The following is a 16,784-nucleotide window of genomic DNA, read 5'->3' as shown; positions in this document are numbered from 1 at the left end:
AACTGGTACTTATGAATCAATAGCTTCAGTAGATGCTTATCTGAAATGAGACCAAACCGATCCAGTTAGCAAGATCATTAAGAATAGAATTTTTCAAAACAATTTCACGAAAGCAAATTGTAAAATACAGCCCGGAGCATTTGGTGTTTCTTTTTGTTTAGTTTTTTTCTAAAGCCTTTTAAAGTGTGACAGTTGCTGGGCAACGCAGCCTAAATCTATTCAAAGCTAAAATGAAAGTAGACATTTCAGAACAACAGAGGCACTTTGTAGGGGTTTGTAAACCTGTTTCTCTTCTTTTTCCTTCTCACTATCCATGGAAAGCTATGTTATCTATTTTATGCATGAAGAGCAAAAGGTGTGCATGTCAAGACAGATGTGTGTCAGACTTACATTTTTATTGATAACAAGAGGACCAGTTATATGATGGACAAGAGCGCAGATCTGAAATACTTTGACAGAGGGCTTCTTCTATCCTGCAGAATTTGTAGACGTTAATTACCCTCGACCCCTCCAGAACTTCGCCTTGCAGACTCACCGTGTTTAATCATGTGCTATCCTAGCTGCCAGTGTTGGCTCACCTCCTTGTTAACATTACATACTGTTTGTTTCCCTAATTCCCTGTCCACCTTCTGTTTGTTTCCGTTACAATGCATTTATTGAGGTGCTTTTCATTTCAGTTTTCTAGTGACTTTGTGGGCTCTAAATATAAGGAGGATAACCGTCTGTCCCACTATTCTCCCTGGTCCTGTGGCACTATCGGCACATGCATTCATGCTGTCGATTCCGAACCAAAAGATGTTGTGGCCAATTCCAGTGTGGAATTAACAGTAAGAAATGTTCCGAATTTTATATATCACTTTCTTTTTGTTTTTTATATGTATTTGTTACATACTAGTGACCCTTCCCTTAACCCACACCCTAATGTTTTATATATTTTGTGAATCTAATTAGCTTCTCCAAACCCCAAAGATGTTGTTGTACTATAACGTAATACAACATTTAGAATAGAAAGGCTATTAGTATTTGAGTCTACGACCCAGAAAAAAAAAATAGTAATAAAAATTGTTCACGTTATCCACACAGTTTAAGTGGTGAATTTGTGAATTTAATGACAAACTATAAGTCTCTTTCGATGTCTTCAATGTCTTGTAAAATTTTGAAGACGCTGAAAAGGACTTGTACAAAGACAATGAATTAAGTAAGTTTTGTTTTTGTTGGTATTTTTAAATTCAGCATTATTGAGTGTTTAGTAGCTGTGGATGAGTATAAAGATGTGACCAAACAAACAATATAAATTGTTGGAGCTGCTTTCTGTTATCTGAGCATTGCTGTTTGTATGATTAATTCTTTTGGACACTGTGATGTTTATATTATTAAAATACTACCACTAATAATAATATTTTACACATATATTATCCATTGTATTTGAATCTATTTGTAGTTTGAATAAAGACTCTAGTATATGTTGTGTAACACACGTAGAGGACTGCACAGGGTTGCGAGTAGAAGTGTATTATCACAACTCACTCTCAAGTGTTTCACACAAATTGAGTTTTGTTTTAGCTTGCTGGTACAAATGTAGCTTATGATGAAACAGTTGAGAATAAAACCAGGCAGTAGTCACATAATTAACAGTATATTAAATGTTCACTTGTTCAGATGTGTAAAAGATATAAGCAGTCATGATTTTAAATATGGTAAATTACAGGCTTTTCTGTAAATGGTGAAATAAATACATTTCAATAAAAAAAAAAAAAAAGGATCAGTTGCCAGTGCTGCTAATATATGCCAGCCTTGCTGTTTTTTACGTAGGATCACAACAGCGGTGACATCAAAAGACGAACGCACCTGTTTGAACCTCAGAGAAGGCTGAGAGATGAGGATCCTATAATTCCTTTTGGTGAAGGCCCCATCATCTCCAAGTGGGGTGCAATTTCCAGGTCTTCCCGTACAGGCTATCACACCACTGACCCGATCCAAGCTACTGCTTCCCAAGGAAGTACCACAAAGCCAATCAATTTCAGAGGTAGGGAACGGCACGTATATACATGGGTGAAAGTTTTCAGTCTGTAGGTCCATTCCTATGATTTTCTGTCTGTAGGGTCTCTCCGGTCCATTCCTATGATTTGTGGAAAACTGCAACTTGATTGAGACCATAGGCGCCTAACCCACGGGTCATGGAAGAGGCAAACTACTTTTTTTACTCAGTATATACACACTGTTATTCTAGGTTTTGCCTTTTAAACAGTTTAAAATGTAATACAAAAAAGTAATTCAAAAGACGCCAGAAGTGTGACAATTTATAAAACTTTTATTTCTATTTTTTTAAACACAATAAAACCCACCCTACACGAACACTGCTTTGGCCCACAGTCCGCACTGCACGGTTTACAACAGCTAATGCCAGGGGCGGTGTGACTGCAAAAAATGATTAATTAAATATAGGTTAGGTATCTGTTAGTTTGGTTTAGTTTTTATTCTCTATTAATAAAATTATATGCATTGAAAAAAAGGTGAGAGAACCAGATGGTTATTTTTATTTTTTTTTTAAATAAGGAAGTTAGTAGGTTCCTGTTGCTATTATTAAGCACTATTAATAATCTGAAGCCGTGGTATTTCAAAATAACAGAAGCCTGTTTTTACTTCAGGGAAGTAGGCTAGAATGTTTTTTTTTTTTCATTAAAAACTTGTCGTTCTTTATTGAAATTCGTTTTCAGTTTTCACATTGAAGCTTGTGTTCTTACTCACAATCAAACCAAGTAGGAATTTGCTTGCATCATTTAAGACATTTTTCAAGTCAAGTAAGCTTATTTGTGAATAAAAAAAAACAGTCTCAGTCCTTCTTTCTCAGCCAGTGTCATCTTACTTTTGCTGATGTTAATCTCTCCATCATTCTGTGACTGTCAGCCCTTGTTTTAAAATAATGTACCTAATCCTAAGCAAGTGCAAAACTTACCCCAATGTTTTAAAGTAAAAAATATAAATATTAGCAAGAAATAACTTGGTTGCAGTAGCTGCAGTTCCATTTTTTTTTTTTTTTTTAAGTTAGATTATTATGGGCAAACTGTGCCCTCTAAATGGACCAAATTTAGAAGCAAGAACAAGGGCAGAAACACAAAATAAGACCATTTTAATGATATAAAACAAGAAACAACTCTTGACTGGTCCTTCCTGCAACTAAGTTTATACTGTTAAATATATAATACTGCAATTGTTTTATTCAGCAAAAAACAAAAATGTCTTTACATTTACATCAGAATGAAGTCTTTTTTTTATATTCACTAAGCCAGTGCTTTTGACGTGGCAAGTATTGTGAACTGCCTTGCTTAGGGGATACTACCTTTAATAAACTACATGTGTGAATTCTGGGTGCAGCACTGTGCAGAGATGTCATTGTTACTGGTTGTGCCATTTGATGCTACTTGCATGTATTTGTAATTAATGCATGCTCAGTAAGTACATATTGAAAGATGTATGCTGAAACACCTGCATTTTGTCAGTTTGCAATGACAAACCATAACTTTACAACAGCAAGGTTTGCTTGGTTTCTTAGAGCTTCTTAATTGTTTAAAAAAGTCCTTCAGTTTGCCCACCACTTTTTAACAAAGTTAGGCATCTATGATTGAGACACAAAATTATTGGACTATTGCTTCTGACATTGGTTATAACACTGAATTGCACTGCTTTTAGAATGAAACTCTCACCTATAGGTACCAAAACCGACTCAGTGTTACTGAACAAAGTTTAAAGTTTAAAGGTCCAGAGCATATCTATACTGAGCGAGTATAATTTAGATGGTAAAATGCCAAGTTGTAAGTGAAGTCATTGCTGAATTTCTTTTTTTACAAGGTCCAGTTCAAATTTGCTTCTGAAAGTGGTCCAGCTGTTTTGGTCTATTTATAGGTTGGCAGAGATAGGGTTAAAACTCTTAGCGCTGATTTAAAAAAATATAAATTTCCCTGGTTCCCTCCATTCCTGCCATGTTACAATGTGTCTGTGCTGGAGGAACCCAGAACCCTGCTTGGTATAAAAAGGCTACAGAAAGTCCTGTCAGCATGGTCGGCTGAAAGAACAGTTTGTGAAGAATCACTTTGTATTTTCTTTTTCAGTCATCATATCCTGGAGCTCTCAAACATGTCTTCACTCTTAAGTACAGCTGGTACACCATTAACCTGCCCCCTGTTACACTGTTACTAGGATGTAAGAAATATCACATTGAACAAATGTGCTAATTCTTGCATCCGCTGGGGGCAGTGTTTCTGTGGAGCACAGGCAATAGTTAAAGAGACGTTAGTTAAAATAACTGTAGCATTTGTTAGCCATACCAAATTACTGTTTAACAGAGATGTTATTCTGGAAAGTTCTTATGTTATGTAATGTTTATATATTCTGTTTTTCAGACTACGGCCCCTATATTAATCACAGTGATTCCAGGTGGAGCTCGTATGAATCGGATTCATCAGCTCCTTCTAATTATATGAAAAGGTAATTCATATGAATGCTGTATATGTCTCTATATGTCTGTTACACTTCTAAAGTTAGACTGATACATTAATATATCCACTATCCTCTGTGCCTCGATACTTGGTGGAGAATAGTGGCTATAGCTCTGTGTTTGTAGAAGCCCTTTGTCTGGGAGGGTGCACAGTAAACATGAGTAACAAAGCAAATAAAGGTCATATAATACTATTGCACATGCAAGGAAGCTTGATACAGTTAGTACTTTACTTTTTACAAGTTTATTCTTTTTAGTACTGTATTGGGTTAAGTGTTTACACAGTCTTCAATACATTTTTTGAAAGGGGAAAATTGATGTTTAATTTTGCAAATCTGAAAAACAAACAACTTGGAAGTGCTTACAAAATCTTAATCATATTACCGGTACTGTTTACTGTTTGGTTTGGGTTTTTTGTTTTTCCTAGCAATAACAAAAGGTAACTAATACATTGAGGGAACACTATGAGAATGTGACCCTATGTGCTGTATGTTATGATTGAGTGTTTAATAATGTGTTCAAGCTGTTATTCTCATAGCATTTGATTCATTTGTACTTTGCATGAGCTGTCCTGTAATTCCACTGTATAAAGAAGGAGTACAGAATGCTTAACAATCTGCATCGACCTATAATAATCAGATTGGTGTACTTCATATACAGGGATCAGCTACGAGTCTCGGGTCTTACTGCTAAGGATTCTTGTAACAGAGACCACTTAAGCACAGAGCTACAGCAGGTAAGCAGGTTTCACCTACTAGAAGATGAACAATAAAAATACTGTAGTATCCTATCGGTTGAATTCTTACAGTATTGCAATCTGTTTTCAGGCCGCCAGCAATTCTCTGTTACTTCAGAAAGAAGCCAATGCTTTAGCCACGCAGCAGAAGTGGGCATCACTGGAAGATGAGCTTTCCTTCAGCCTCATAGGCAGTAAAATAGCTCTCAGAAACACTGAGGTAAGAATTGCATTAGCCTGGCTTTCATTCAGATTTTCTGTCTGCTGGAAAATGAATTGCATTGATTTGAGGGTGATTGCTGTACAGCAGTCCTGAGTCATTGTGCCTCCTTATCATTGTGCTCTATCAGTGTTTATTCTCTCAAGACTACATGTAATACATGTGTTCTTGATTGTTGGCATGCATTGTGCACGTTTTGAATAGTCTTTTCTTCTAGGCAGAGACATGCAAATCAGGATTTTCTTTTAAGATCTTCTGTCTGCATTAAAAGTAAAGTATTTATTTCCCTGCCTTCATCCAGGGCTGTATCAGGTGTGTGTGGCTAAAGCATTTTTGTAATCTGTTGTTTCTATTCTGTATTCAATAGACTGGCTTTACAGAAGATTCAGTGGACTCCAAGCCAGATAGAGACATTGAACTAGAGCTTTCAGCTCTTGATGCTGATGAACCCGATGCTCAAGATGAGGAAATAGAGGTGAGCTGACAATTTACAAAATAAAAATAAGAATTGTAGTGATTCCAGCGGTGGGTAAATTCACTTGTTCTGCACCCGGTCCTGTTTTTATTAGCGTATTAAATCAGGTGCCAGCAATTTGAACAATCACACTCCTGTTTAATCTTCTTAACTCTTTCACAAATTCTACAAACAACCCTTCTGTGGTGTTGCTTTGACTTTCTAACCCATTCTGACCATGTTGTGGTACATTCAGGTGGTCTGATTTGATTACATTCCCAGCCTTCTTCCTGTTGAATAACTTTTTCATTATGTGGGAATCAAAGCATTAGACTGTGTTTTGTTTTTTGGGTTGTTTTTTTTGTTGTTTTTTTGGCACATTGAACAAATGTTCATCTCAACCCAGCTGTATTGCCCACGTGACAGTTTCCCTCTTAGCATTTCAGAGGTTAGCATCTGAGTGATTGCTGGCCCACAATAATTTTACTTGCATATTTCACCAAGGTAGTTATATAAAACAGAACTGATAGAGGAAGTAGATCCCCCCCCCCCCCCCCCAACACACACACACACTTCTGTTTAATTTAAGTTGTGCTGCATCGTCTGTGTGCTGTGTAGACTGGGTTTGTGATGTGGTCTTATCATTGTCTGCTGGGGGCTGAGTTGAGACCAGTGTTGCACAATTCTGGCCCTTGAGATCCAGTCCAGTGTGAGGTTTTGTTCCAGAGAGGTCCTACGATACTGAAATGATCTTTTGCAGGTCCAGTTAAGTTAATTTAGGACCTGCTTGGAATAAAGACCTGGTGTGATGAGTCAAAGGGTTTTCGGTCTGTGATTCAGCCTCCCGACAGTAGATGGCATCAAACCAACTCGGGACTTCCCTTACCAAGATCTCGTGACCATGGCAAAAGTCATCTTTTGAGGGGCGGCACCTTGGTGAGGGGCGGAAGTACGAGTATGTAACTTCCAGCCACTGGAGTCAAGTGAAGGATAAGGACACGTGTCGGTTGGGGATTGGTGTTCCACTGACTACAGAGGCGGGACATTACATACTAAAGGGAACGTACTACTGTGTTCGGGGTTGGTCCGAAAGTAAAGTAGGAGGAGTAACGGGTGAAGGGAGAGACTGGTTTGGTGCAGCGGGATTTTTAAAAACACTAACATTTCTTTTGTCTTTTTTTGTTTATGTATGGGTCGCCACGACGACAATTAAAGACGAGTCATCACAGTTTGTTTTGGATCTCACCCCTGCACTCCTTCCCTCACACCATTTTGTTTTCTTTTGTTATTTAATCCTTTTGTTGTGTATAGAGAATAAAAATAAATTATTTTATTTCTGTACACATAAATTACTGTCTGGACATTCCATTTAATACACTCTCGCCTCACACCTGGATTGAAATGGATCTCGATGGTCAGAATTGTGCACCCCTAGCCTCCTGCATTAACAAGTCCTCAGATCCTGAAGTTTAATAAAAAGCAGTGATACTCACTTGTCGCTTTTCCAGTCTAATCCAATCAAGGACCTAGATATAACAAAGTGTTTGATTAATTATTGGAACCCATTAGAACCTCTCAGCCCTTGATCAGTACATTGAACCCATCTAGAAACCTATTAGATTTTTATAGAAACTGTGCATAGACATGTTTTAAATGCTATATGTGTGATGTAGGTAACTGACATATCTTGTTTTCTTATTGTAGGAGGCTCTTTCACACCAGCTGTGTATCAGTTCTCACAATGATAAACGTTCCAATGGAACTGTTGCTGGTAATGGACACCAGACGATTCAACAAGACAGAGTTACATCAGATAAAGTGGGGAATCATATACTGAAACAAATTGCAATCAAGTAAGTCTTCTGTGGCATGTGGACATTTGCATCAGTAGTAATGTTAAGTTTTAATGCTAAATTCGATTCCTTGTAACCTTTTGTAATACATTCTTACAAATAGTATATCTTTATGTGTACTGTACTGCTTTGTCAAACAGCATATCTTGTTCACAGTCTAAATCAGCAGCATACTGAGATCAAACCAATTTTAACTCGGGCTCCATCAAAACAAAGTCTCTAAAAACATGATACATTATACAGAAAGGGGAATATTTATTTATTTTAGAATGGCCAATTATTATGTTCCCTCACTACGGCAATTTCCCACACAGCTCAGAACTGAAGTATCAGTGGATGTCCTCCGATCCTATCACCAAGCCAATTTCCTTTTTTATATCCAGGAATTCAAGAGCGGAGGATGGCGATGACAAAGGCCAGCCCTGCAGGTGTCCACCTGAGCTCACTGGGCGCCTGGCCAGTAGGGTCTGCTGTAGCGCAATGAGGAGAAACAGTCCCTGACAGTTTTGCCTCCCTAACCCACGGGAGACCTGCAGCCAATGCGACGCTCCCTCCAGAATCCCCAGGAAATGGGAATATTTTACCTTTGTGTAACATATCCAAGTACAGTGGAACGTTGTGTATCCGACCGTCACTAACCGCCCTGATCAATCAACCACCTAAATAAATAAATATCAAAAGCAGGCTACAAGAGTAATGGCATTGGCAGCAAATGCAGCTTCTGCGATGGAATCAGAAAGAATTATAGCAATCAGTCTTTTGGTGCGTTCCCCTTTGAGAGGCGGGCTGTGTGTGCGTGTCAGTCAGCTGCGTGCAACAGTGACGTTTCAATACACCAGTCAAAGTTTTTTTTTTTTTTTTTTTTGTGCAATGGGATTATATGATGGAGCACACGTTGCAGATGTTGTTGTTTAAAATAGCCGAAGCAATATTCAAACCGAGCTGCTTATCGGCTGTGGGCAATATCAAGAAAGAGCACAAAGTACCGTGACAGAGATATTAAGAAAGCAGAACCAGGGAAGCAGGGATTTCTAGAGTTAAGAAACAAGCCATCAGTTGCAGGTTACTTTACATTAACTGCTTGTTTTGTATTTTTTATTTATTTATTTTTTTTTTTTAAAGCTTTGCGTGGAGATGGCTTATTTTTTTTCTTTTTGCATAATTCAATTTCACATTCACAAAAACCAAAACCAAAAAAACAAGCTGGTAAAATGTTCCTGTGTGCCGAATTTAAAAAACAAATGAAGGAATTGTACACAGACCCAGTTTTTCAGTCCGAAATGGAATATTTAAAGTTGTTTTGTCTCAACGTGTGTATTAAAAGGCTGAACGAAATTGTTTTCCCTTTCCCACCAGTAAAAAACAAAGAGTTATCCAACCCATGACCTGGTGTTTCAGCAAGGCGATGACCCCTGCAGGTGGAGTCAGCTCCTCGGCTTCAGTCACGTCTGCGCTCAGCATCAGCAAACTGGTCCTGAAAACAGCAACACAGGGAGATCTGACTAAACCCGCCACCAATGGAGAGATGCTCCTTAATGGAAGCTGAAGGGAAATGATTGTGACATCTACAAAAACAAAGCATTTACAATATTGGTTTTTTTATTGTAGTTTTTTTGTTTGTTTTTTAACAAGATTCCTGTGGACTTTGATACTTTAGGAAAAAGCTCTTTTAAATTATCATTCTGACATGTTTTTTTTTATTTTGATTATTGAAATAATGCGTTCATTTTTCAATGTCTTGGGAATTTGGATTTAATGCTTAAAAGAAGCAATTTTTTTATACAGAATGGTTAATTTGTCAATTGAAACAACTCGTTAGGAACTAGCAGGACCCTGCATTTATGCACCTAGTGAAAGAAAAAAAATGTACCTCTGTTATTATTTTATGTTAATGTGCTACGACAATATTGAACACTGTTGGTATTGGTCTAATGGCATATTTGCACATTTTGCTGATATTTTGAATGTGTTAGTAGTGAAAGATTGAAGCTTTCCCTGTGATGGTGTTCTAACTCAGGAGTGTCACACTACAGCAGTTTTTAAGGTGAAAAGTACACTTTACACTGTACATTCCTGCATGTGCGTTAGAGATCATGAAGGTAGCCAGTGCAGTGAAATCCACTTCCAGTGCCCAGCTGCCAGGTGCAATTTAACAACGTGTAAGAAAGTAAAAATAGTCAGATCAGCATCTGTTAAATTAAGAGATAATCTCGTTTTAATGCTTCTTATAACCCCACAGTGAAAGCTGTCTTTTAGAACTGTTTGCACTGACAAAAACAAGCTCCTGTTGCTGATATTTTTAATGCCCTGAAAAAAAAAAAAAAAGATTATACTTGTATTTGTATGACTTCATTTGTACTGTCTTGGCTTAATATCAATTCCACAGCAATTACTGTCACTGTTATCAACAGGGTGTTTACTGTCCATGTATAATAGTGACAGTGAATTGTGCAGAAAAAAGCCTAAAAGGTAAATTATGATAGAGCTATTTTCATGCATCAGGTAACTGCATTATTCACAGGTAAATCTATTTCACAGTTAAAATGTGTGCAATAGTGTTATTTTGTTTTTACTTTTGTGGTACACCACTAATCAAATCAGTCACATTTATTAAAAACATAAGCATTATCACATTTCATAATATACTTAATTTTTACAAGAAGTTGTACGAAACGCCACTAATGCAGTGATGTAACACTTGGAAAGCTGAAGTCATTTTCTGGTTCTTCAGCTAAATGAGCCGTTTACTGCACACAGCCCAGTTAAAAAGATTGAGAATAACTATATATTGCCTTTGAGTCTGTATTGTCCACTTTTAGTCTTCCTTCTTCAGTCTATTTTGTTGTCAATTATTTTGATTTTTACAGACCAACATGTTTATTATAATAACTTCTATGAAGTTGATTCTAAATTTTGTACTGAGTTTTTTTGGAGTTATTTTGTTTTTGAACGTCAATCTTTCACCAGGTTTTTTGCAAGGGGTTCCTGCTAGTTACTGTAGAAAAAAAAAATAGTAATAAGATCATATTATTGGTCAATGGAGTTCTGAAAGACAACAGAATTCACAAATGGTATTTTATTAGTTTTGTCACCTTTGGTTGGATATTTTCTCCTGAGGGCATTCGTACTATATGAAGTGTAAACGACGATGCATTGCTGCTTGATGTTTCTAGACATGTTGAGCAGTAAAATAGGCAATATTCCTATTCATAATAGGATTTTATATTATGTGTTTTATAAAGAAAAGAAATGGCTATGATATTTGCGCATCAACTTGACAGATCTCTTGTAAACTGTTTTTTTTTTAATGATATAAGTGAATACTGTGCATTTCTTAATGGCTCAATACTGGCCAAAACTTTATGCTTATACTGTATGTGTTGTAAAAAGCTAACCTTTGTTTACACCAAACTTTCTAGCTGAACACACACACACACACACACATATATATAGATATACACACATATATAAAATTGCATTCAGCTAGTTTGTTGATGTGGATCATGTCATATAAAGAATATTTTTATTTAAAAATTGAAAGCCCTACTTGACAAAAGTTAATATTTTGAACATATTAAGCTAGTATCATGTAATTTAATGCATAGTAATGCCATTCATATGTAAATATGTTAATATGCTGTTTGGTGACTTGCGTGTCCGCTCTTTCTGAAACCTCAAAACATGAACAAATACTGTACGCATTGCATGTGGTTGTGTATGTATGTGTGTGTGTGTGTGTGAATTAATATAAACAATCGGGTGATCATTGAATATGTTTGTTTTATACGAAACAATTTCTATTGTATTTTTTTTTGTAAAGAGTATTTTGTTAAATACTGTAATTAGAGAATGTGCATATTTTGTTCTACAGAATGACATGAAATGGCAGAATTCATGTAGTCACTGTGGTGAGATTTATCAAGTTGATACGAAGTCCACCTTCTAGGATTCTCATTTCTGTTTACTTTCTTAATAATAGAAGGAGATGTAGAAACACTGTCACTATAGCCCTCGGGGGGGATTAAAAAAAAACCCTCTTATGTTCCAAAACTACTGATGACATCTTCAGCGCCTTCTGAGGGTGAACATGATATTACATAAGTTAATCTTGTGTACAGAACTTTATTATTTGGTATGTTTATTTGGTTGTGCTGGAAGGGATTGGGATGCATTTTTTATAAATCAATTATTTTGGGAGAGAGAGAGACCATCTGTGTTTTTACACCTGTCAGCCCTACTCTTAATCGTTAGTCATCCTTGAAATAAGGTTGCCAGGTACAGAAATCTCTTATTCAGTGCAGTACTGCTTTACAAGTCAGTTGCACATATCCCATGAACCCATCCAGCATCAGCCTCGATTAATCCAAGGCATGGACATGCATGCGATTCTTAGCTGGGCAGACGAGTACATTATACTGTAGTTGTGATACAACACGTGGGTTTTATTTGTACTGCACATGCCCACTGTATGGACACCTGAAATATCGCGTGGTAAGCTTGCAGCATTTGCTGTCTGCGTTTCTACTGTTTTATTGCATATATTTGTTTCCCTGGAAATACTGTAAAAGAAAGTCTTCTTTTTGTATTGTTTGAATTTTAAAAATTTGCTTTAGCTGGAAAAAGGTTTTGGGAAAAGAGGCCTGTGTCAATTGTACAACCGATTGTGGAGCTCAAGTGTTAATATTTTTTACGTCTGTATTAGACATTTTTCTTTGCAAATCTATTGTTGATTGAATTGTAAATGAAATAAAAGATCTGTCACGTACAAAGCTGGCACCATCGATTTAAGATGGATTTCATGCTTATTTTTATGACATACGCCGCTGTATTTTAAATATACACATTAATATAAACATTTTCTTTTAACAAATAAGCGGGAATATCTGGGAATAATTTCTATTCCTGCTTGTTTATTTGAACAGCCAAGTTGCAATGGTTTCCCTTTTGTTTTAGGATTTGGAAAACTAGGCTGTATTGGTTTGTTTTCTGAAGATGTGGAATAGCAAAGAGTGAATTATTTATTAAATGTTTGCTGTAGCAAGATTTCATTATTTAAAAGATGATTGATGGGAGAGTTTGCAGTACCTGAAATGTATTTGCATGCATACAAAATAAAATGTGTCCACTGAACCACTGTTTGCTTTTCCTTCAATTTATTTTCAGGTCTAGAAAGTAGAGTTAAAATATACATGTGCTTGTCTAGCCTTCTAACTAATCTATATTCTAGAAGTCTGAATGTTAATATTTACTGTGTGTAAAAGACAAATTACATCTATTACAGGTGTGCAGAACAAATGATAAAATTTGATTTCAACATGCCAAAACAACATTTGACCACCGGATGGTGCTGTCTGCTGTACATTAATTCCATTAGAAGTAGGTCATTGAAATCAGAGAAGGGATGTCACCTTATTTTTTTGCACTTCGTATATGCTATTTGATCCTATAAACTGTTAAGACACATACTTTACAATTATTTTAAGTTCCTTGAGGTACACTGGCACTAGCTAGAATTAGTTTCAATAATGACTGGGTGTATGTTCTGGCAATATCAAAGAGTAGTGTCTTTCAGTGACAAGGAATCCACCATAAAAGCAAATCAATTTAGGAGTTCTGTACATCTTTGTGTCAGCAATAGAGCGAGAAAATTAGTAATTAAGCAATAATCCACGACAGGTTGTGTGTTATCATGAGATATCACCACGCCTTGAGATTCTGATTGGCTGAGACCTTCTCCCTAGTCATTAGATATGTTGTGATAACACAACAGTACAGAACTTCTTTCTCCTAATGGGCCTCATCGCAGTAAACAAAATCAATACGCCCACAGTAACTGTACGCCTGGGTAAACAAAACCACTCCAGTCAGTCCGTATGACAGCAATCCCTGAGATTAACTAGAAAAGTTCAGCAGTCGAAAACATTGAAATACAAGAGAAAATGTCAACATCTCACCATACTGAGGTAAAGGAAGCAGATTCAGACAACCTAGAAATGAACATAACTGAGGAAAACAAGCGCCAGACAAAATGGGCTATGAGCGTTTTCTGTGACTGGCTAACTAACTGAAAAGAACATTGACACTGATTTAAAATCAAAACGTCACAATAGCAGCAGCAGCAGCAGCAGCGCCACCTACTGGACAAAACCCATAAAAACATTTTGAAACAATGAATGGTAACATCCAGTTCAATTACTACAAAACCTAAACAAGAAACTGTACATCTGTACTTGCAGTGCACAAACAGATCTGCTTTCAGTCTTAGCCCATTTGTTTCTATTCAAGTCTATATGCACAGATGTTTGCAGTCCTTTAATAACGTATCTACCTAGCCAACATCCTGGCACCTCTTGGTCAAGTGACTTTTTGCCAAAATTACATTGTGCATCAGTGACTAAACTGGTTTCCAAACCAAATATCTTCAGTCCTTTGTTCCGACCCGAAGATTATATCGCATTACTAAATGCTTTTTAAAGGATTGTTATATGCTGTTTACAATCTACAGGGTTCCCTGCAGTCTAATTGTGCAGCTAATCAGCTGAAGTTTGAGCATTTAGTGGTAAGGAAACAGTCTCTGTCTGACCCCTTAGGGCAACCACTTATTACTGCATATCATGAGCATGCTGCCAGACAGACTAATGAGCACTAATGTGTTAATAATGAGAGCAGCTCCTGGGCTAAGCAAGAGTTCACTTAACCCAACACAACTTCTTTGAATCTGTGTCAAAACAGTATGAGTTGGGTAATATAATAGGGTTTACAGTGATATAAACAGTAGACTACTGTAGATCATTAACCCTTTCAACACTGCAGACCGCTCTTCAAGTTTCATTAGACCATGAATTATTATTCCTCTAGTACTTGATGACCTTTAAATTTACAGTGTATATAAAGAGAACTCAAGACACTGTTCACAAATCGCAGAAATAGGGTAAAATTGGAAGCTGAGTGAAACTTTAGAACAACTATTTTTAAAAACACAAAAATAAGCAATAGTTTAGTGAAAATTAAAAAAAAAAAAAAAACATAAACAAGGCCCATTCTGTGGCAGGGTAAAAAGAGTGAAATATGGCCTACTGACAGATGGAGGCGCCAGAGGTAGTAACTTGCACGACCTCACCAAGATGGAGCGTGCCTTAAGCAGAGAATCCTGTTGTGGCAGCCGTCTTGAAAAGGTCAAACAAACAGGTGTTTTGGGTTAGTCTGAAATGCTTTGCAACCAGCCAGTGACATACTTTCAACTCATTGACACTGCTGAGGTGAAAATTCCATGCAAACAGAACTTTCTTTAACCTGCTTTTTGAAAATGTTTCTGCATAGCTTCTTTCAAAGCAAATGGAAGTGCATGAAATTTAAGACTGATGGAATGATTTAATTGGTTACAACCCTATAATGAGCCCAACGTGCTCATGCCCAAAATGTACATACTGCTGCACAGTAAGCTTTCATCAACTGTGCAGCCCATTGTCTTTAACCAATGGAGAGCTTTATTGACTGCTTTGAACCTTCTGAAGATACACTTGTTTGACCACTAGATGGCCTTGGCAAGTAAGTGGGAAGATCATGTGTTTGACCACAAATTCAAGACACTGTATTTGAAAAGAAGACATATGTCACCCTCTCTGGAAAACCAGTCACGAAACTTGGTATTAATATTATTTAGCATAAATTATTGAGATGATGAGATTGTAGGGAAATACAGAGGAGTCGCAAAGAATTATTTATTTCAAAGAATAAAACACCCTAGAGGCTTCACTTATGTGTGCCAAACAACAAGCCCGTCCATGACGGTGACTATAGAAAATCAGTTCCATTTGCACATCCTGGATCAGTTCACCTTAGCAGTGTCATCGGGTTCAAGAATCTTACGGCTGCAAAGCATGTCAGTTATTAAGGGGAAGCAGCTGGCTGGTAATGGAAAGGAAGCAAGCACTAGAGAGAGACTAGGTATTAATTAACAGTGGAGCAGACACCCTTAGTTTCTGCTCTTGCTATTTCCTTATATGCCTCCAGGTACAGTTCCACAGGTTAAAAAACAACAGGATCATCATGTGATAGGTGTCACATGGTAACCCTTTTGAAAGTGTACCACAGTAAAAGCCCAGCAATGCTTTATCAACAGTGTGAATCACAGACAGGTAAAGCATAGTAAAACTATTGCTGTGTAATGTTTCCATAGTAAACGTTTATAAAGCAAACCCCAAATCAGTTTATCTAAAGAGCCATTTAGCCGTAACCCTAGCAATGCAGATTGCTATCAGTTGTATTGCAGTTTGTATCATGCTTCCAGTGAATGTGTGATCCTTGTGACTCTATTATAAAACTTTACGCTAGTAGAAGTGTAATGGCGTACTAAAAGCATGCTAAGGTAATGGTAAGCATTGTAAATCCCAGCGCTGTATGGAAAAGCACATTAAAAACATGGCAAACTACATTAAATGCAAAGTATAAACAAGGGGTAAGCATGGCAAAATTGTAAAATTACAGTACAGAGTTGTCATGGTGCATTTTCATATAGAGATTACAAATATATCGATCTAAGTTGAACCTTTATATATAGGTTTTTGCCCAAAAGATCCAACTTCCCAACTAAAAGGGCAATCCCAAAGGGTCTAGGAATAAGAATGCAAAGAATATGCACAAAGAATATGCTCAAAAGAAAGTGACTATAAAACAAAGAAATGTATTAAAAACAAATCATAAAAAAAGAGGAAACAAAGAAAGAATTATGGAGACGGAGTTAAGACAAGTGGATAAACTAAAAAGAGATGATCTACTAGATTATAAAAATAGAGAAAAAAGGTCCCAGTAGTAATGACCTAATCTAAACTTTTGCCCAATATTTCTAAGAAAGGAAACACTTGCAGATTCTACATAATTCAGAAAAATTGAAAAAAGTATTTCTTAAGGCCCCAGTTGAAGCATTCAAAAGAGAAGCTAATTTAGGTGATATTTGAGTTCACAGTAAACATAAAGAATAATTGACAGAATATGTTATAGAAATACTTGCTCTAGTACATGTAAAG

The 16,784-nt window shown here is 36.7% G+C and overlaps 1 protein-coding gene across 2 annotated transcripts in view; it reads left to right on the top strand.

Moving 5' to 3' along the window:
• LOC121307061 (roquin-2-like) overlaps positions 1-12,888 on the top strand; it is a 46,719-nt gene extending 33,831 nt beyond the window's left edge. For both annotated transcript variants that reach the window (XM_041239158.1, XM_041239157.1), the window contains exons 14-21: positions 678-827; positions 1,813-2,026; positions 4,401-4,485; positions 5,156-5,231; positions 5,323-5,451; positions 5,819-5,926; positions 7,610-7,758; positions 9,115-12,888. In XM_041239158.1, the coding sequence (XP_041095092.1) occupies positions 678-827; positions 1,813-2,026; positions 4,401-4,485; positions 5,156-5,231; positions 5,323-5,451; positions 5,819-5,926; positions 7,610-7,758; positions 9,115-9,304 (1,101 nt within the window). In that variant the 3' untranslated portion in view covers positions 9,305-12,888. The remainder of the gene's footprint in view (positions 1-677; positions 828-1,812; positions 2,027-4,400; positions 4,486-5,155; positions 5,232-5,322; positions 5,452-5,818; positions 5,927-7,609; positions 7,759-9,114) is intronic.
• The last annotated feature ends 3,896 nt before the right edge of the window (positions 12,889-16,784 follow it).

The sequence above is a fragment of the Polyodon spathula genome, chromosome 52, assembly GCF_017654505.1.
Source record: "Polyodon spathula isolate WHYD16114869_AA chromosome 52, ASM1765450v1, whole genome shotgun sequence".
Classification (NCBI taxonomy): domain Eukaryota; kingdom Metazoa; phylum Chordata; class Actinopteri; order Acipenseriformes; family Polyodontidae; genus Polyodon; species Polyodon spathula.
The sequence above is the reverse complement of the archived record's forward strand: the minus strand, read 5'-3'. Positions and strand labels throughout refer to the sequence as shown.